Below are 15,261 nucleotides of genomic sequence, written 5' to 3'. Positions count from 1 at the left end.
GAGCCACCCAGGCACCCCAATCCTGAGTACACTTTAAAACATCCTGACCCACAGAATCCGTGAGCATAATAAAATGACCATTTTATGCCACGCAGTGTTGAGGTGATTTGTTAAGCAGCAGTTGTAACTGGAGGGCATGTTGACACCCTGCAGGTCTCTTAACCTCAGCTTCTTCACTGGTGTAATGAGACTAACAGCAACGGCATGATTTCTCCGGCTGTCATCGTGCAGAGTCCATGAGATGCAAAGTGCTTGGCGCTCACATGTGTTAGTTCTATTAGCGGTATTGTTTTCTGAACGAACTTGGACACCCAGCTCGCTGGTTCTCAGTCAATCACTGGATTGTGAGACCAAAGCCTGCTGTCACTTGAGTTTTTTCCCCCCGCTTGAGGTTCTTTATCCTCACCGACCTACCAGCCTCGCCACTGTCCACTGGATCAGCCAGAGTCCAATCATGAGACAGAAACCACACAGTCATTAGAATACAGAAATCTCAGTATAAGGGATTATTTACTATAATGGAGTGCTGAGGTGTTGGCTCACAAGCAGTTAAAAAGTTAAACTTTTAAGCAGTTAAAAGTTAAAAAGAACTCTAAGGAACACAGGAAAAGAAGATAGAAGGGGCAGCCACTACCCCTATGGCTGAGATGGACCCTCTCTCCCACTGAGGCCATGATTCAGATCTCCTTAGAGAGGACATAGTAGCTGCAGCTCAGTGGATGGCAAAGAAGTCCCTGGCGTGCTGCACTTGGAGAACTTGCTGGAAATTCACAATATAGGGTGTTAGGAGCAATCATTCACAGGGAGCTACCGCATGGACCTCAAGAGTTCTGGCAAAGCCCCTCGAGGGGCTCAGCGAAGCTACTAGCCACTGTGTGTTGCTGGCTGCCACGTGCCCTAGGACCCAGGCACGGCACAAGCGCCCACACTGCGGGAGCACACGCTGCAGGACCCGGTGGCTGACAAATCCCACGGGCTCCAGGAGCCGGCCCTGGAGGAGCCTCGCAGGCTGCAGGCGCTCCACGACAGGACCCACCAGAATCAAGGAGAGACTCTCCCTCGTGCAGTGTCTTGCCAGCTCCCTCTAGTGACAAAGCTGAGCACTGTGCCAGCTGGGAAAAGAAATGTTGACCGGACTCTGCTCCATTAGCCCAGAGATAACTGGCACAGTCTACCTCTTCAGAGACGCCTCTTCCGTGTGCAAACTATTATCTACATCTGGACTCCCATACAGCAGTGAAACAACTCCATATGTTCGCCTTATGAGATACAGCTATCCTTCTTATAAGTTCTCACACCCTGTCTCCAAAATAAGGAGAGGCACAGCCCCAACAGTCTGTATTAAATACTTCTCAGATTTTGCAGGAGTCCCTCAGAATGTACTGTTAACTAAAGACTAAACTGGTAACATTAACTTCCAACAACTTCCAACACTTACAAATAAAAATGTGAAGAGAGAGGAAAAAAAAGTTAATATGTACAAAACCACCATATATATACAACAGAAATGAAATATGCAAAACGACTACAATCCTTGTCTTTATAATTGGCCACAGGACTGTTTCAATAGCCATTAATGATTTTCTAGCCGCTTCATTGCTTGTACAGGTATTAGCTGGCATTCTACCATAAGGGAGGCCTGTTCTCCGCTGTGTCCTCCTTTCTTTATTCATTTCTATATTGCTATGGACTTAGGTATTACTTCACTCATTGGGTTATAATCTGTTACTGTCATCTTTTATTTTGATGCTCTGCCTTTGCTGATGGGAGCCCTTATCAACTGAGTCCTAGTCTTTTTGATGTTTCCATCATTCTTTGAGTACTTCCTTACTTTCCAGTACAAGATGTTCTAGAATCATCTTGCTATTTCTCAACCCCAGTAGTTGATTCATTTCTCCAAGGAGCCGTGGTTCCTTTTGTGGAGCATGGAATTGAGAACTCTGTATGTGGGTTGCAAATGTGCTTATTCCTATTGTGGTATCGTTGCCTCTGGGCCCTCTCAGCAGACACAGCTGGGGAATGTGTGTGTTTGTGTGTGTTCGTGTATATACATATGCATGTACACATACACATTTAAACATATGCATACACTTACATATGTGTAAATATGTACTTTTTATCACATACCTATTGCTATATCTGTTTAGCTGTTTGTTAAAATCTGTGAGTTCAGGGGCACCGGGGTGGCTCAGTCAGGTAAGTATCTGACTTCGGCTCAGGTCACGATCTCACAGTTTGTGAGTTCGAGCCCCACGTTGGGCTCTGTGCTGACAGCTTGGAGCCTGCTTCGGATTCTGCGTCTTCCTCTCCTTCTGCCTCTCCCTGCTCACAATCTGTCTGTCTGTCTGTCTGTCTTTCTCTCTCAAAAACAAACATTAAAAAGATAAAAACAAAAAAATGTGAGTTCATACTTGCTATGGACTGAATTGTTTCCCCCCCCCCCCCCCCCCCCAATTCACATGTTGAAGCTCCAGCCTCTGATATCACTGCATTTGGAGTAAGGAAGTAATTAAGGTTAAATGAGGGTTCCATAAGAGTGGGGCCCTGATCTGATAGGATTAGTGCCCTTAGAAGAAGAGACACCAGAGAGCTCCCTTTCTCTCTTCACCACACGAGGACACGATGAGCAGGCTGTTGTCTGCAACCCAGGAAGAGAGCTCTCACCAGACACGGAGTGAGCTGCCACCTAGATCCTGGACTTGCCGTCCATACAACTGTGAGAAAGCAAATTCCTGTTGTTAAGCCCCCCTGCCTGTGGTATTTTGTTATGGCAGCCTGAGCAGACTAATACAAAACTGACCTTTCATTATAATCTACATGGATTAGATTAGGTGTGGGTTTTTCGTTTGCTGTGTTTTGTTTTTTTACTGCTTCTATAATGTACTATTTGCTTGTAGGACTTTACTGTTGTTTTTGTTGTTAAGTTCAGAGAAAAGGGCTGTAGTAAATTGCCTTGTATAATGTCCTAAGCAGAAGGATGCTTTTTAAAAAGTTTAGAATTACCAGGATCATTTATCAAGAAAAACAGAGTTGGGGTGCCTGGGTGGCTCAGGGGGTTGAGTGTCAGACTCTTGATTTCGGCTCAGGTCATGATCTCAGGGTCTTGGGATCAAGCTCCGTGCTGAGCATGGAGCCCGCTTGGCATTCTTTCTCTCTCCCTCCCTCTGCCCCTCTTTCCCTCTTGCATTCTCCCCCTACCCTCTAAAATTAAAAAAAAAAAAATCTTAAAAAACAGAAAAACAGAGTTGACTCATGAGTCACACTACTGATGGTCAGCTGAGTGTGAACGTTCTCTCTGCTCTCCCCCAAACAGATAGCAACAAGCCCACTGGAACAAATCTCAGCCCCAGTAGGGAACCATTTGTAAGAGTTGCTTGACCAACTCTTGCAGGACAGAGAGGGAAGGAGTCAAATGCTGGTTTACCGTCTGGAGCAAGGTTTATATTGAGTTCTGTGCCTACAACACCTCACTTCATCCTCACAGCAACACAGAGAGGTGGCCATGATTATTCCCACTTTACAGATGAGAAAATAGAGAAGTAGAGAGGTTAGGTTATTTGCTTAAGGTTGAGCAGCTGGAACCCCTTTCCTAGGCTCTACTCCCCTAAAAGCTAGCACCTTGCTGAGCCACACTGGCACCCGAAGCAAAAGGAAACATATGCACTCCTATATGCCCTTACCAAAATATCCTTCCATATTTTGAATCAAATGGAAAAAGCTGATGAAAGCCTTACCATCAAAAACACATGACCGTATATAAAGCCTTGTGTTGCCCAATCTGTTCACATACTATTTTCAACCCTCCTAAAGCTAATTGGCAGGGAGCATAATGGTGACGTGCATGGGAACCACGGGCTGATTGGAAATGACTGTTCCTGTTGCAAAATGACACCAGGTCATAAAATAAACAATAATCTGTCTTTATTTTAAGTGTTGATCTTTTGTTCGCCCTGGATGTTTTACATTTTGATTTTTTAAAATATTACATGAAAATATTTATCTTGATTATTTATGCCCCGTTAAATATTGCACCCAAGGAATCTTCCTCACTCACCTCACCTTAATCTGATAACTGGTAAAACCACTGTTGGCCTGAATTACACCAGGGCTCTGTTACTCAGAGCTGACCTTCTCCTCTAAACAGGGCTCTGTTGTGGGGGTGGATCCCAGGTCCTCTGCTCCTGCATGATGGAAGTGCCCTATCTTCTCATCAGAAACACTGAATCATAAAGCTGTAAAGACAGAAATGGTTCCACTGTGTGGTAAGCGTATGGTCACATGCCTGCAAAAGCATTTGGAGAGACCAGATATTCTCCACCCAGCCTTAGTCACATCTGACCCAGAAGCCACAAGTTCCCAATTCCTATCCTGGTATGCTCCTCTGAGCTCCTGGCATCAGGATACAGGGTACAGGGAGTCCCTGCTTCAGAAGCCCAGGCATCCTGTTTAGGAGGCCACACAGTCCTCTCTTTAGCCAAGCAGTTGGTTGAAAGGCATTGCAGCAATCAGTGCCTTCAATGGAAGATGAACATTGCTGATTTCTTTGTTCCTCTTGATAGTTCCCCAGGTCTTCAGGAAAAACAAAGAGAAACCACCGGTAAAACCCTTTTAACTACAGCAAAGCACTTGCTGATGTTTTTGTGCAGGACAGATAGAGGGACTGGAGACCCTGGGATGAGGGAGAACAGCTCCCAAACATCCCTTCCTTCCACCTTGCAGAAAGGGACCCACAAATCCTTGTGTGCTGGCTCTTACCCCTTCCCCCGGGGAACTTTTACAGAAGAGAAATCACACTTAAATGACTATGAAGGTCAGATCTGAAGCGAAAAAGAAGTCAGGGAGGCCTAGCTGCCTATTGCCAGGCACTTTCCTGACCATTTTTGAACTAGTGAGCAAAGAACGTCTCATCTTCCAAAGAAATAAACAAGTCTTTATCAAGAACCTATTGGGCACTCTGCATCCACACCCATCCCCTCTAATCCAAATTCCAACCTATGGCCAAAGTGACCTTCTAGGAACACAAATTTGTCAGGAGGATGATATTTACAAATATTATTGTAAAGCGCTGACTGGTATTACTGGCACATGGTGAGTGCTATAAAATATCTATTAAGGGGCACCTTGGTGGCTCAGTCAGTTAAGCGTCTGACTTTGCTCATTTCATGATCTCACTGTTGGAGCCCGAATTGGGCTCCACACAGACAGATTCTCTGTCTCTCCCCTCTCTGCACAAGCGCCCCACTTGTGTGCAGGCTCTCTCTCTTAAAAATAAGCTTAAAAATAAAATACCTATTAAACAAATATATATAATGGTATTCCCCTCAGAGAGTCAAATGGAAACTTTTTCACAGCTCGCCTCTGCCTCCTGCTTCACCAATTTCACCCTTGCTAGCCTTACTCCAGGTCTTATTTCAAGTCTTCCTGAGTCCATCTACCTCCTAGACTTAGCACATGCCATTCTCTCTTCCTTAAATACTCTTTCCAGACCCACTCCTCTTCATCTGACCAACTTCAACTCCTCCTTCACATTTTAGCTTAGATGTTACTTCTTCTACCTTCCAGGACCTCCTACAAGGAGCTGATTCCTCCATTTGACTCTTTTATAGGTATAATGTTTATTACAATTGTCATCACTGCTAAAATGTTTTAAGCTTTTTAATATCTGCTTCCCTTGCTGGGCTGTAAATTCCCCCAAGGCAGGGGCTTATAGGCGTCTCCTATTCACTGCCTGTTAAGGACTTTGGACAGGGTGGGTCCCTAATGGACTGACCATTGTCGAATGAATGTATAAAACCTTCTTAACATTGGCCCAGGGTTGCACAGCTGTAATATTCGAACCCACGACATTCTAGCTTTGAAGCTCAAGGTCCTTTTCTTTCCCTCAAAGCTGGAGCCAGTAGACAAGCGGTCTGTCTGGGAGATGAATTTAAGGAACTGCGGATCTATTTGCAGAGGGCCACACGCTGCAAGGAGAGCGGCGCCTTGTGCGCTGGCCTCGGGCCCAGGAGAGGGGGCACCCATCACGTGTACCCTGCTGGGCTCGCAGCCGCCTCACCCCGAAGCTGGAATGCGGCCCCGCCCCGCTCCCGCGCCAGCAAAACCGCGCTCTCCCAGGGGACTGACGTCAATGAAGGGGGCGCCTCCGGGCGTCGCGCTAGGGCGGCGGAGGGCGGAGGGAAGGGGCCCCGGCGACACGCCCCTCGCCGCTACTCCGTTCTGATTGGACCCGGAGAATCTTCGCACTCGGGTTTCGGCGCCGGCGAAGGGAGGGGGGCGGAGCCAGGACACGCCCCTCGACGCTCTGTTGCTGATGATTGGCCCACAGAGTCTCCGCGTTCGATTTTGGAAGGCTCGCTGGGGAGCTCTCACCAGAGCTTGGCCGAGGATTGGCTCTTCCCCGGCTGGGGAGCGTTTTCTCCCGGGAGTCGCGGCTGTGACCTAGGTGGCCCGCCTTGGGCAGCCAGGTACGTAGGTTGGCGGCCCGGCTCGCGCTGCGGTAGGAACGGGCGGGCCGGCCATCAGAGCCCGGGTGCCACTGGGACCCGAACCCGCAGGTTCACTTTAGGGCCCGGCGTTGTGCGAAGCGGCCAAGTCTGAGCCCCGGGGACCGATCTGCGCCGGGGATGTCGCCCAGCGATCTGGGCCAGGATATCCCCTCCCAAGCTCTCGCCCTGTGGGCGAACGCCGCCCGGCCCTTGTGAGCACCTTCACAGCAGGAAGCGCAGAGCTACGCCCGCCCTTTCGAAAGGCCGTGAAGGGGTTGGGATGGGCACATCTTAGGTTGCCCCGTCCCGATTTGAGGTCTGTCGACGCTGCCCTTCAGCGTGGTGAGTAATCGTTCTAACTCCCCGCGGGGCCGCGGAGTGCTGAGGGCGCCGAGGCTGCCCTGGGAGATCTGACTTTCGATCCCTGTGCCTTCCGAAACCCGAAGAAGCAGATAGCAGGCTCCGAGAGGTTTCAGAGCCTCCTGGGTCGCTCCTTCCCCTGAAGACCTCGTCAGCCATCTGGCAGGAACAAAAATAACAGTGGTTCAGAGACTGGGCGCTGGGGTCATACTACCTGGGTATATAATCAGCTACCTTCTGTTTGACTTTGGGCAAGTTACTTAACCTTTCTGAGCTCACCTTTCTCACCTGTAAAATGGGTATAACCATAGTGCCCCTGCATAGGAGTGAGGATTAGAGATTATCTATTTGAAAACGATGTTCTGTGCTTGACACAGAGAACGCTGCCTTAATGGCAGCTGTGACTTAAAAAGTCCACAAATGAATCCATCTCCCTTTACCCTCTTTCCCCAAGAATGTAGTCCCCTTTTGAGGGAGTTTCAGGAGAATGAAAATGATTCTCTTCTGTCTGATTGTTAAACAGCCTTTCCCTTAACATCACTCATTCATGATGTAATGTATTGAGATGGATGCGTTCACATACTGTTATCTCCCCTATTCCCTTAAGGGTTATTTATTCTCACCATTCTCACTATTTTGATGATGAGCAAAATGAAGCAGGGGAAACAGGCTTGCCAATGTCACTTGGTTATTAGTGGCACAGCCAGAATTCAGGGTTCTTGAACCGTTCAAGAGTTATTGCTAGATCTAGAGTTTCTTTTCCAGTCATATCTGAGAACTGGTCTGGAGTAGGTCCCCGTTCCTTTCTCCACATCCACATTAGATTTGGAGACCGACGTGTGCAGTTCTCTCAGGCACTCCTGGCCGGGGCTAGGCCCTAAAGGGCGGGAGGCTCACGCCGCCAAGTGGACTGGACCTCCCACTGGAAGAGCCACAGATTTTGGCAGCTGTCCAGTGGCAGGGAAGCAGGCCAGGGCCACAAGTGTTGATTTGGGCCTTGGGCCAGAGCCTCCAGTTCTTTTTCCAAGAGGCCCCTTGCCTCCGATTACAGATTATTACCATCAGCAGGGTTATCTGAAGGAGGTGAGCTGAGTGTGGAAGCAGTTGCCACCCAGCTGACACAAAGTGTTCTCTGCCTCTCCTGGGTACCTGTGCCTCCCTGAGACCTGTCAGATTAGACTGAGCTTCATATACGACAAAGGACGCTCAGTTGTGCACTCTATATATATTGCAAACTCATTGCGTGGTGAGTCACTTCTTAAATATATTTCTTTGTTAGAGCTCTCTAGTTCATTTATTGCCTATTTCAAAACAAGTTGAACTTTGTCATTTTCAACATTTGGTATTTACTTTGGGCGTTCATTTTTAAGCTAATTTTTAAGTCAAATTGAAGTATTTTGCAGTAAGTTTTTACTCACTTGCCCACAGACCCATGTTTATATTCTTTCATGTCAACTCTGGAATGAAAGATCCATTTGTAATCTTTTTATAGCCCTGTGGTGTCATTTTCCAGTTTAGAAAAATACCATTGTTCAAGTATACACTCCTGGATTCAAGTCTTATCCAAAAAATTGAGGGGGGTGGGGAATACACATATAATAAGATAGGAAAATGTTTTTTCTGGGGAGGCTGGCTGGTTCAGTCAGTAGAGCACGCCACTCTTGATCTCGGGGTTTTTTGAAAGTTCGAGCCCCATACTGGATGTAGAGATTACTTAAAAATAAAATTTTTGGGGTGCCTGTGTGGCTTATTGGATTGTGTGGAGCTCTTGATTTCAGCTCAGATCATGGTCTCACAGTTCCTGAGATCAAGCCCCACATCGGGCTCTGGACTGACAGTGCTGAGCCTGCCTGGGATTCTCTCTCCCTTTCTCTCTGCCCCTCCCTCGCTCATGCTCGCTCGCTCTCTCTCTCAAAATAAATAAAAATAAACCTTAAAAAAAGAGGACATTAGGATTTCTTTAAAAAAATAAAATCTTTAAAAAATAATAAAAGTAGGAGCACCTGAGTGGCTCAGTCAGTTAAGCATATAAGTAAAAATAAAATCTTAAAAAAGGTTTCTTTTGACGATAAAAGTGTTCTGATTCGGTTTTCCCAAAGTTTACATCTAATCCTATGTGAAATCCACTGATTTTTATTCCCAGTCTCACTGCTGGCTGAATCTCAGGGTAGGAGGATGAACCAAGAGTGAGGATCTCAAAATCTGGAGGTGCCACGGCCCCCCACCCCAAGGTGCATGGAGGGTATGGTTGAAGCTGGAGGGCCCAGACTCACCCAGATGGCTTGTTGGTGAGTGTGTAACTAACTCACTGTAACTTGGCGGCTAGGGGCTGGAGGCAGGGCCTTGTAGGGCCTTGCAGCCTGGCCTAGGTGGCTGGGACGACAATCTGGGAAGTGAGGCTCCAAGCCATCCCCAAGGCAGCTGCTGCTATGTGATCCTGTTGCCAATCTCCCTGAAGGGAGGGTAAGAGGCCTGAGTCTGAATGAAGCAATTATCACCCCTTGTCCCACTACCCAGACCAGACAAGGAGTCTGCCCCGGGCTTGGCCGTAGCCACCCTAGGTCACTGGACTGCTTTACAGCAGCCATTTGCTTTCTCCCACGCCCTAACCCCACATCCCACAGCAGCAAAAGTGTCTTGTCTCCACGGAAGATTGAGGAGGGCAGAAATGGGGAACTATTGGTTGGGGAATTTCCTGGCACCTAATTAGCCAGACCTGTCCACACATGTTGCATCTAGGCCTTGGCAGACAAGCAAACCCAACTGCTGCTTCCATACAGACCTAGATCCTCGGAGTCACAGACTCTGCACATGCCCTCTTGACAGCATAAGCACTATCCTGTTCTTCCTACAGATGTAGAGGGAAACAGAGGCCCATGGAGGTGATGTGACGTGCCTGAGGCCACTTGGCCACTGAGTGGCAGAACTAGGGCTCGGACATGGTCCTCTGACTCATGAGCCAGTACTCTGTGCACTGGGCTGGGTTGCAGTTCCAGATTTCTTTTGTGGGAGCTGGGGATCTTCCTCTTGAGAGCCTCGGGTTCAAGGCTAGAACAGCTGGTCACACAGTAAACAGCTCTGACGTTAATGAAAAGATTAAAATAAATTCTACAACCCCGCCCCTGCCTCGTGTGTATGTATTCATTGTTCTTCCCTTTCCCACTGGAGGTTTCCTCCTTTGTGAGTCAGGTAAGACCAGTGAAACATCCCCACAAGAGCGATGGGAAGACCTATGCTCTGAACTGCTCGGCTGTGAAGGCAGCTGTGGTTTTCGAACACAGTGGCAGCCCCCTTACGCCAGGTCCTGGCCTTGGCTGAACTGGCATTTCATCTGTATCTCAGCTTCCCTTGCCCATCTGTGTGCTGCGGTGAGTTGAGGGTAACATCACCCAATTCCTAGAACTGTTTTGAAGATGAAATGATACCAGGCATGTGGCCACGCTGCCTGGTGCAGAGTGAATGCCCCATAGTTAGCCTTTTTCTCTATCAGCCTGACAGTGTTACTTGGTGACTGTTGTTTTCTGGTCATGGTGTATTTTTATCATCCAGCTCAGGGGATTTAATTACCACACATACTGCGTTATTAACTGGATTCCATAATAGTGCCCAAGAAGAGATCGATTTTTCAATTCCCACTTCCAGATAAAAAGCACAATTTTTATGAAGTTAATTTACCTGAAAGTCTTCTCCAGGTTTTAGTTATTAAATCTTTTGAAGAGAGTGGGGTTGTAATAGGAGTCCTAGACACTGGGACAGGGGGAGTGTGGAAGTTGCTGGAATGAGGAGGGTGGCTGTTGAGGTGAGGAGGGAAGGCCAGGGAAAGGGAGGGCCAGTTACATTTGAGGAGTCTAAACGGGATGGAGAGGTGGTCCAAACTCTCAGGAGAATAAAGGCAGGTGAGAGTCAGGGCCATTCTGCAAGCAGGCTGAGCACCGGAAGCTGGGAATGCTTTCTGTATATGATTTCCATCTGTGTGGGTTTGTCACAGGGGCATGGATGTTTTGTATGTAAATGTTTTAATATTTATTTCCCTCCTTTTTAAGCTGGTGTCAAAAGGGCAGAGGGTGGAGTGGGCATTTCGTTTATTTGGCTCTTATCAGGTACTTGATACCACACTAGACTCATTCAATCCTTACAACAGTCTGAGGAAGCGGTTATGAGCCCCATTTTACAGCTGAGCAAAGAGGCTCAGAGAGGTTGAGTAACTTGCCTAGGGTCACAGCTACAAAGGTGGCAGGGCTGGGATTCAAGCCCAGTTTTGTGTAGTACCGGAGTCCTTAGTCTTCCTGGTCTCTAGTCTGTATTCCAATCTCATAACTTTTTCATGCTGTACTAGACAAGGATAGGGTGAATGAGCCTCTTATGCCTTTATTATTCAAGGTGGAACTCTCTCCAACTGAGGGAAGATCATTTCTCATTTCCTGCAAGGTGGGACAGGACATGGACATGAGCCTTCCTTTTAATTAAACTTTCTTATAAGATTTCAGCCTCTGCCTATGGCTGTATATTTCAAGCCCTGGAGCTGCATCTTTGTCCCTATGGTCCTCTCCGTGGCCTTTTGGACTACAGTTAGATCTGACTGGTCTGTTTCATACTGTGTTTGTTAAACTGTACGGACTTAGTTTGTCTCTAGGGTCTTGAAAATAGGTACAATGACTATTCTCAATTTTATAGATGGAAAAGCAGAATAGTAGAACATTGGGCACTGTTCTTAACGCTGTCTTCACTCAGTCCTACACTGCAACTCAGGCAGGAACTGGTATAGTTGAGAAGTTTACACAGGAAGCAGCTGAGCCCGTAAGTGGTGGAGGTGGCTAGAAGTGGGATTCCAGCCTGGGTAGCCCAACGTCATACCCCTTTCTCACTTCTGTGCTAAGAGCCTAGGCTTTCGCATCAGCGACATCTGGATTCTGTCCTTCAATTTCATTTGAGAAATGAGGGTACAACGCCTACCGCAGATGGATGTCGTGCTGGCACTTCAATGACGTTACGGGACTACGACTCTTACAGCCGGGCCTGATACATGTGAAACGCTCAACACATTTCAGTGGCTGCTGCTTGCATCATCCTTACAACCTGGGCGTCCTGGGGTCTGCCTGGGCTTTAGAGCCACAGCCCTGGGTTCTACTCCTGGCTCTGCACTTAACACAAGGCTTTGTGACCACAGAAAGATCGTTTCAGCTGAGCTGCACTTCACCTATACGGTGGGGATAAACAAGTCTTACTTTACTGGTTGCTGGGCCTCTTCAGTAAAAGAGTACGTGTGTCGCACTCATAAGTACCTTATAATAAAGTCAGGCTATCCTTATGCATAGTTTCCCCTAGGTGCCCTGGAATTAGAGTGATTTTAAGTCAAGACTTACTGCACACTGGCCCCTGGAGAACAGGAACACCAGAAGCCCTTGTATTCCATCAGGACCCCAGCTTTGGGAAGGGGCTGCTGAGCTGATGTCTGTCCGTGCTTTCTTTCCCCAGAGCTCCCAGGATGGGAACCCCAGCCTCTGTGGTAAGCGAGCCGCCCCCTTGGCAGGCCCCGGCTGAGGCCCGGGGCCGCAAGCAGGCCACAGCCAACATCTTCCAGGACGCTGAGCTGCTGCAGATCCAGGGCCTGTTTCAGCGCAGTGGGGACCAGCTGGCCGAAGAGCGGGCACAGATCATCTGGGAGTGTGCAGGAGACCACCGTGTGGCAGAGGCCTTGAGGAGGCTGCGTAGGAAGAGGCCCCCCCGGCCCAAACCCCTGGGCCACTCACTGCACCACTGCAGCCGGCTCAGGTGGGTTCCTGGAACTGGAGGGCTGAGAGAAGGTGAACACTATGGATATTCCTTCCACCATTTTATGGCTGTATGACCTTGAGCTCCTGACTTGGCCTCACTCTAAAGTATCTGCCATGGGGGTGCTTTAAGGTCTACACAGTGCCTCTGATTGCTGTTACTACTGGAGTCCTATAGGATCTGGTGAACTTCCACAGGATGGAATGCCTGGATCCTATCTGTGCCACCTCATTTTGCAGAGATTCTCAGCCAGGTGGGAGGGACTACTGTTTGGAGGAAAAAGTCTGTAGAACAGGTAACAATCAAAAGTAAACCTGCTTAAAATCTTGCCTGTGGGATTACAGAGAATATAGCACAGAAAGGTTTAGTAGAGGCACTGAGGGTTAAAAATTGTTGAGGAACTTTAAACTTCCCCTAGTCCTCCCCCTCTTTGCCTAGGTCACTGACAGCCTGGGAACAGCAGGCCCCACAGGGTCAAGCAGAACCATACAGCCTAGCCTATCACTGTGGTTACACTCTGCCCTCCGTTCTTCCTGCTGCCTTCTCAGGGCCCACAGTCAGTCAGAATATGAGACCCGGACAGGTCTTCTGAGTCATCAGGTCCAGGGGGAGCAAATCAGCCTCTTGCTCATATGAACTCCAGCTGACTTGCAATCCCAATTTAAAACACCTTGGTTCCTCCGGTCTCCTATCGTGGCTGGCTAATGATGGCTGCCACGAATACAGCACGAAGCTGGAGAAAGGCTGAGCATCACACACCCCGATCTAGTCCAGCTCTCTTTACAGAAAAGGAATCTGAAAGCTTTGCCTAGTCTTTAGCAATCAAGGGGGCAGATGAGTCCAGAGCCCTCGTGTCATTTTGCCCTGAACAGTGTGTTTTACTGGTTCATCATAACCAAAATCTCTTTAGTCCCTATTCTGTTCTCCTTGTTGATCTGGGCCTATCACATTTGTTCCCTGCAGAATCCCTGAGCCCCGTGCCCCACTGGCCAACCCACAGAGCGGCGCCACAGAGACGGCCTCTGGCGATCAGTATCTGAACTCCAGGAGGACAAGTGGCAGGATCCGGCGGAACTGGAAGAAGCCAGGCCCCACCGGCTACCTCCATCAGATCAGACACTGATCCAGGGAAGGGGCTGGGAACGGCAGTAACTTCCCCAGGAATCATACGGACTTTTGCCAAAGGGCCCAGGAGGTGAAGAAGGAAGAGAGACTGGAGGCGGATGGCCCCATAGTGGTACATGGAAGATCACTACCACTGGCCTGATCCATTCAGAACAGGACCGGAGGTGTCCCCTGAGCTCTGCGCCATGCGGGACCCACTCCTCACCAGAATGAGGAGAAACAGCACCCATTCCTGCCTCAGCGCTTCCCACCTAACAGTATACTCGGGCTGCATGATATTCCCCTGGGAGTCCAGCGATGGGCACGGAGACTGAGCATCTCACCACTCCTGCTACCGACCCTCCTGCTATTACTGTAACCCTTGGTCCTGCTGCCTGCCCACACCCCTGCCCGCCAGGCTGGCACAAGGAAACTGTGGCTTAAGTGGCAAAATAAAACCATTTGCATCAAGAACTGTGTGAGTCTGTCACAGAAAGGGAGGCTCCTTCAGTGGACACTCTGGAGCCAGGGGTGAGGGCTTGCACTTATCACAGCGAAGGGGTGTTCCTGGGAAGGAGAAAATAGGCCAGGCCTCCTTATCCCCTGAGAGTAACACCCCCACCCCCCATCCCCTATCCCCATCCCCTGTGCCAAAGCCTCCTTTCTCAGAGATCGGGAGATGGGAGCATCTCTGTAGGCAGTCCTGATCCATAAGACAGAGAAGGCTCTTGGCCTCTCACCAGTTCTAAAAGGTGAAAGACTATTCCAGTCAGCTTTGCACAGTGGGCAGTAAGCCTGCAAAGTACTGGCTGCTGGCTCCTCGGCTGGCTTCTTTATCCCCATGGGCCAACCATCCTGAGGTGTGTTAATAGCTGGACCATCATTCTTGAGCCTCCAGCATTATCTGAGGTTCCCTGTAGCCGGATAACCTTTAAGGGGAGGATTTTGGACCACTCTACGGGCTTTGGCTCATAGCATATTATGTGCTCATTAGCATTCACCTCTGCTCCCCAGGCATCCTATCTGTCCCATTGCCCACCACTTAAAGGACCCAGGGTTCAAACAAAGGACCCAATTTTCAAAGTGCTTCAAGCAGGCAATGATATGCACACAGGACAGGCTGCCCTCTTGTGGCCAAGAAGAGAAGCTGAGTCCACATTCCTCATCCCAAACCCTTAGGGCTAGATGATTTTGTTATTCGTATTTTTCAGCTTTTAGGAAGTATTCAGTGCAAATACTGCATAATCCCTACTAGGGAACTATCTCATAAAAAAAAAACAACAACAACAATGTTTCTGCAACAAATACACTAAGAGGAAAACATGGTTACAAATAGCTTCAATTCACATCAGTGTAGGTTCAGGTCAGCTTTTGGTACCAAACGAATCAATTTCTGGTTTCCAGAGCACTGGGGCCTTGGAAATGAGGACCTGTATACCTTAGGAGCTGCATCTCAGCAACTCCATGGAAACACATGGTTGTCCTTAAAACTGCATTCTACCTTGTCTTCCCTTCACCCAAGAAAACTAGACAAAAAAGG

General features: G+C 48.5%; 1 protein-coding gene across 4 annotated transcripts; it reads left to right on the top strand.

The window, feature by feature from the left end:
- The first annotated feature begins 6,318 nt into the window (after window positions 1-6,318).
- On the top strand, window positions 6,319-14,192 carry AVPI1 (arginine vasopressin induced 1). 4 transcript variants are annotated; one of them, XM_039230259.1, is made up of 4 exons: window positions 6,319-6,464; window positions 8,989-9,133; window positions 12,321-12,617; window positions 13,581-14,192. In XM_039230259.1, the coding sequence occupies exons 3-4, from the start codon at window positions 12,331-12,333 to the stop codon at window positions 13,738-13,740; spliced, it is 447 nt and encodes a 148-aa protein (XP_039086190.1). In that variant the 5' UTR covers window positions 6,319-6,464; window positions 8,989-9,133; window positions 12,321-12,330; the 3' UTR covers window positions 13,741-14,192. The 4 variants fall into 4 exon arrangements, with proteins under 4 accessions (XP_039086190.1, XP_039086189.1, XP_039086188.1 ...); XM_039230258.1 differs by having other exon boundaries at window positions 6,319-6,827; XM_039230257.1 differs by lacking the exon at window positions 8,989-9,133 and having other exon boundaries at window positions 6,320-6,464.
- Window positions 14,193-15,261: the final 1,069 nt, after the last annotated feature.

The sequence above is a fragment of the Hyaena hyaena genome, unplaced genomic scaffold (assembly GCF_003009895.1).
Source record: "Hyaena hyaena isolate Hyena2069 unplaced genomic scaffold, ASM300989v1 scaffold_44, whole genome shotgun sequence".
NCBI lineage: Eukaryota > Metazoa > Chordata > Mammalia > Carnivora > Hyaenidae > Hyaena > Hyaena hyaena.
The sequence above is the reverse complement of the archived record's forward strand: the minus strand, read 5'-3'. Positions and strand labels throughout refer to the sequence as shown.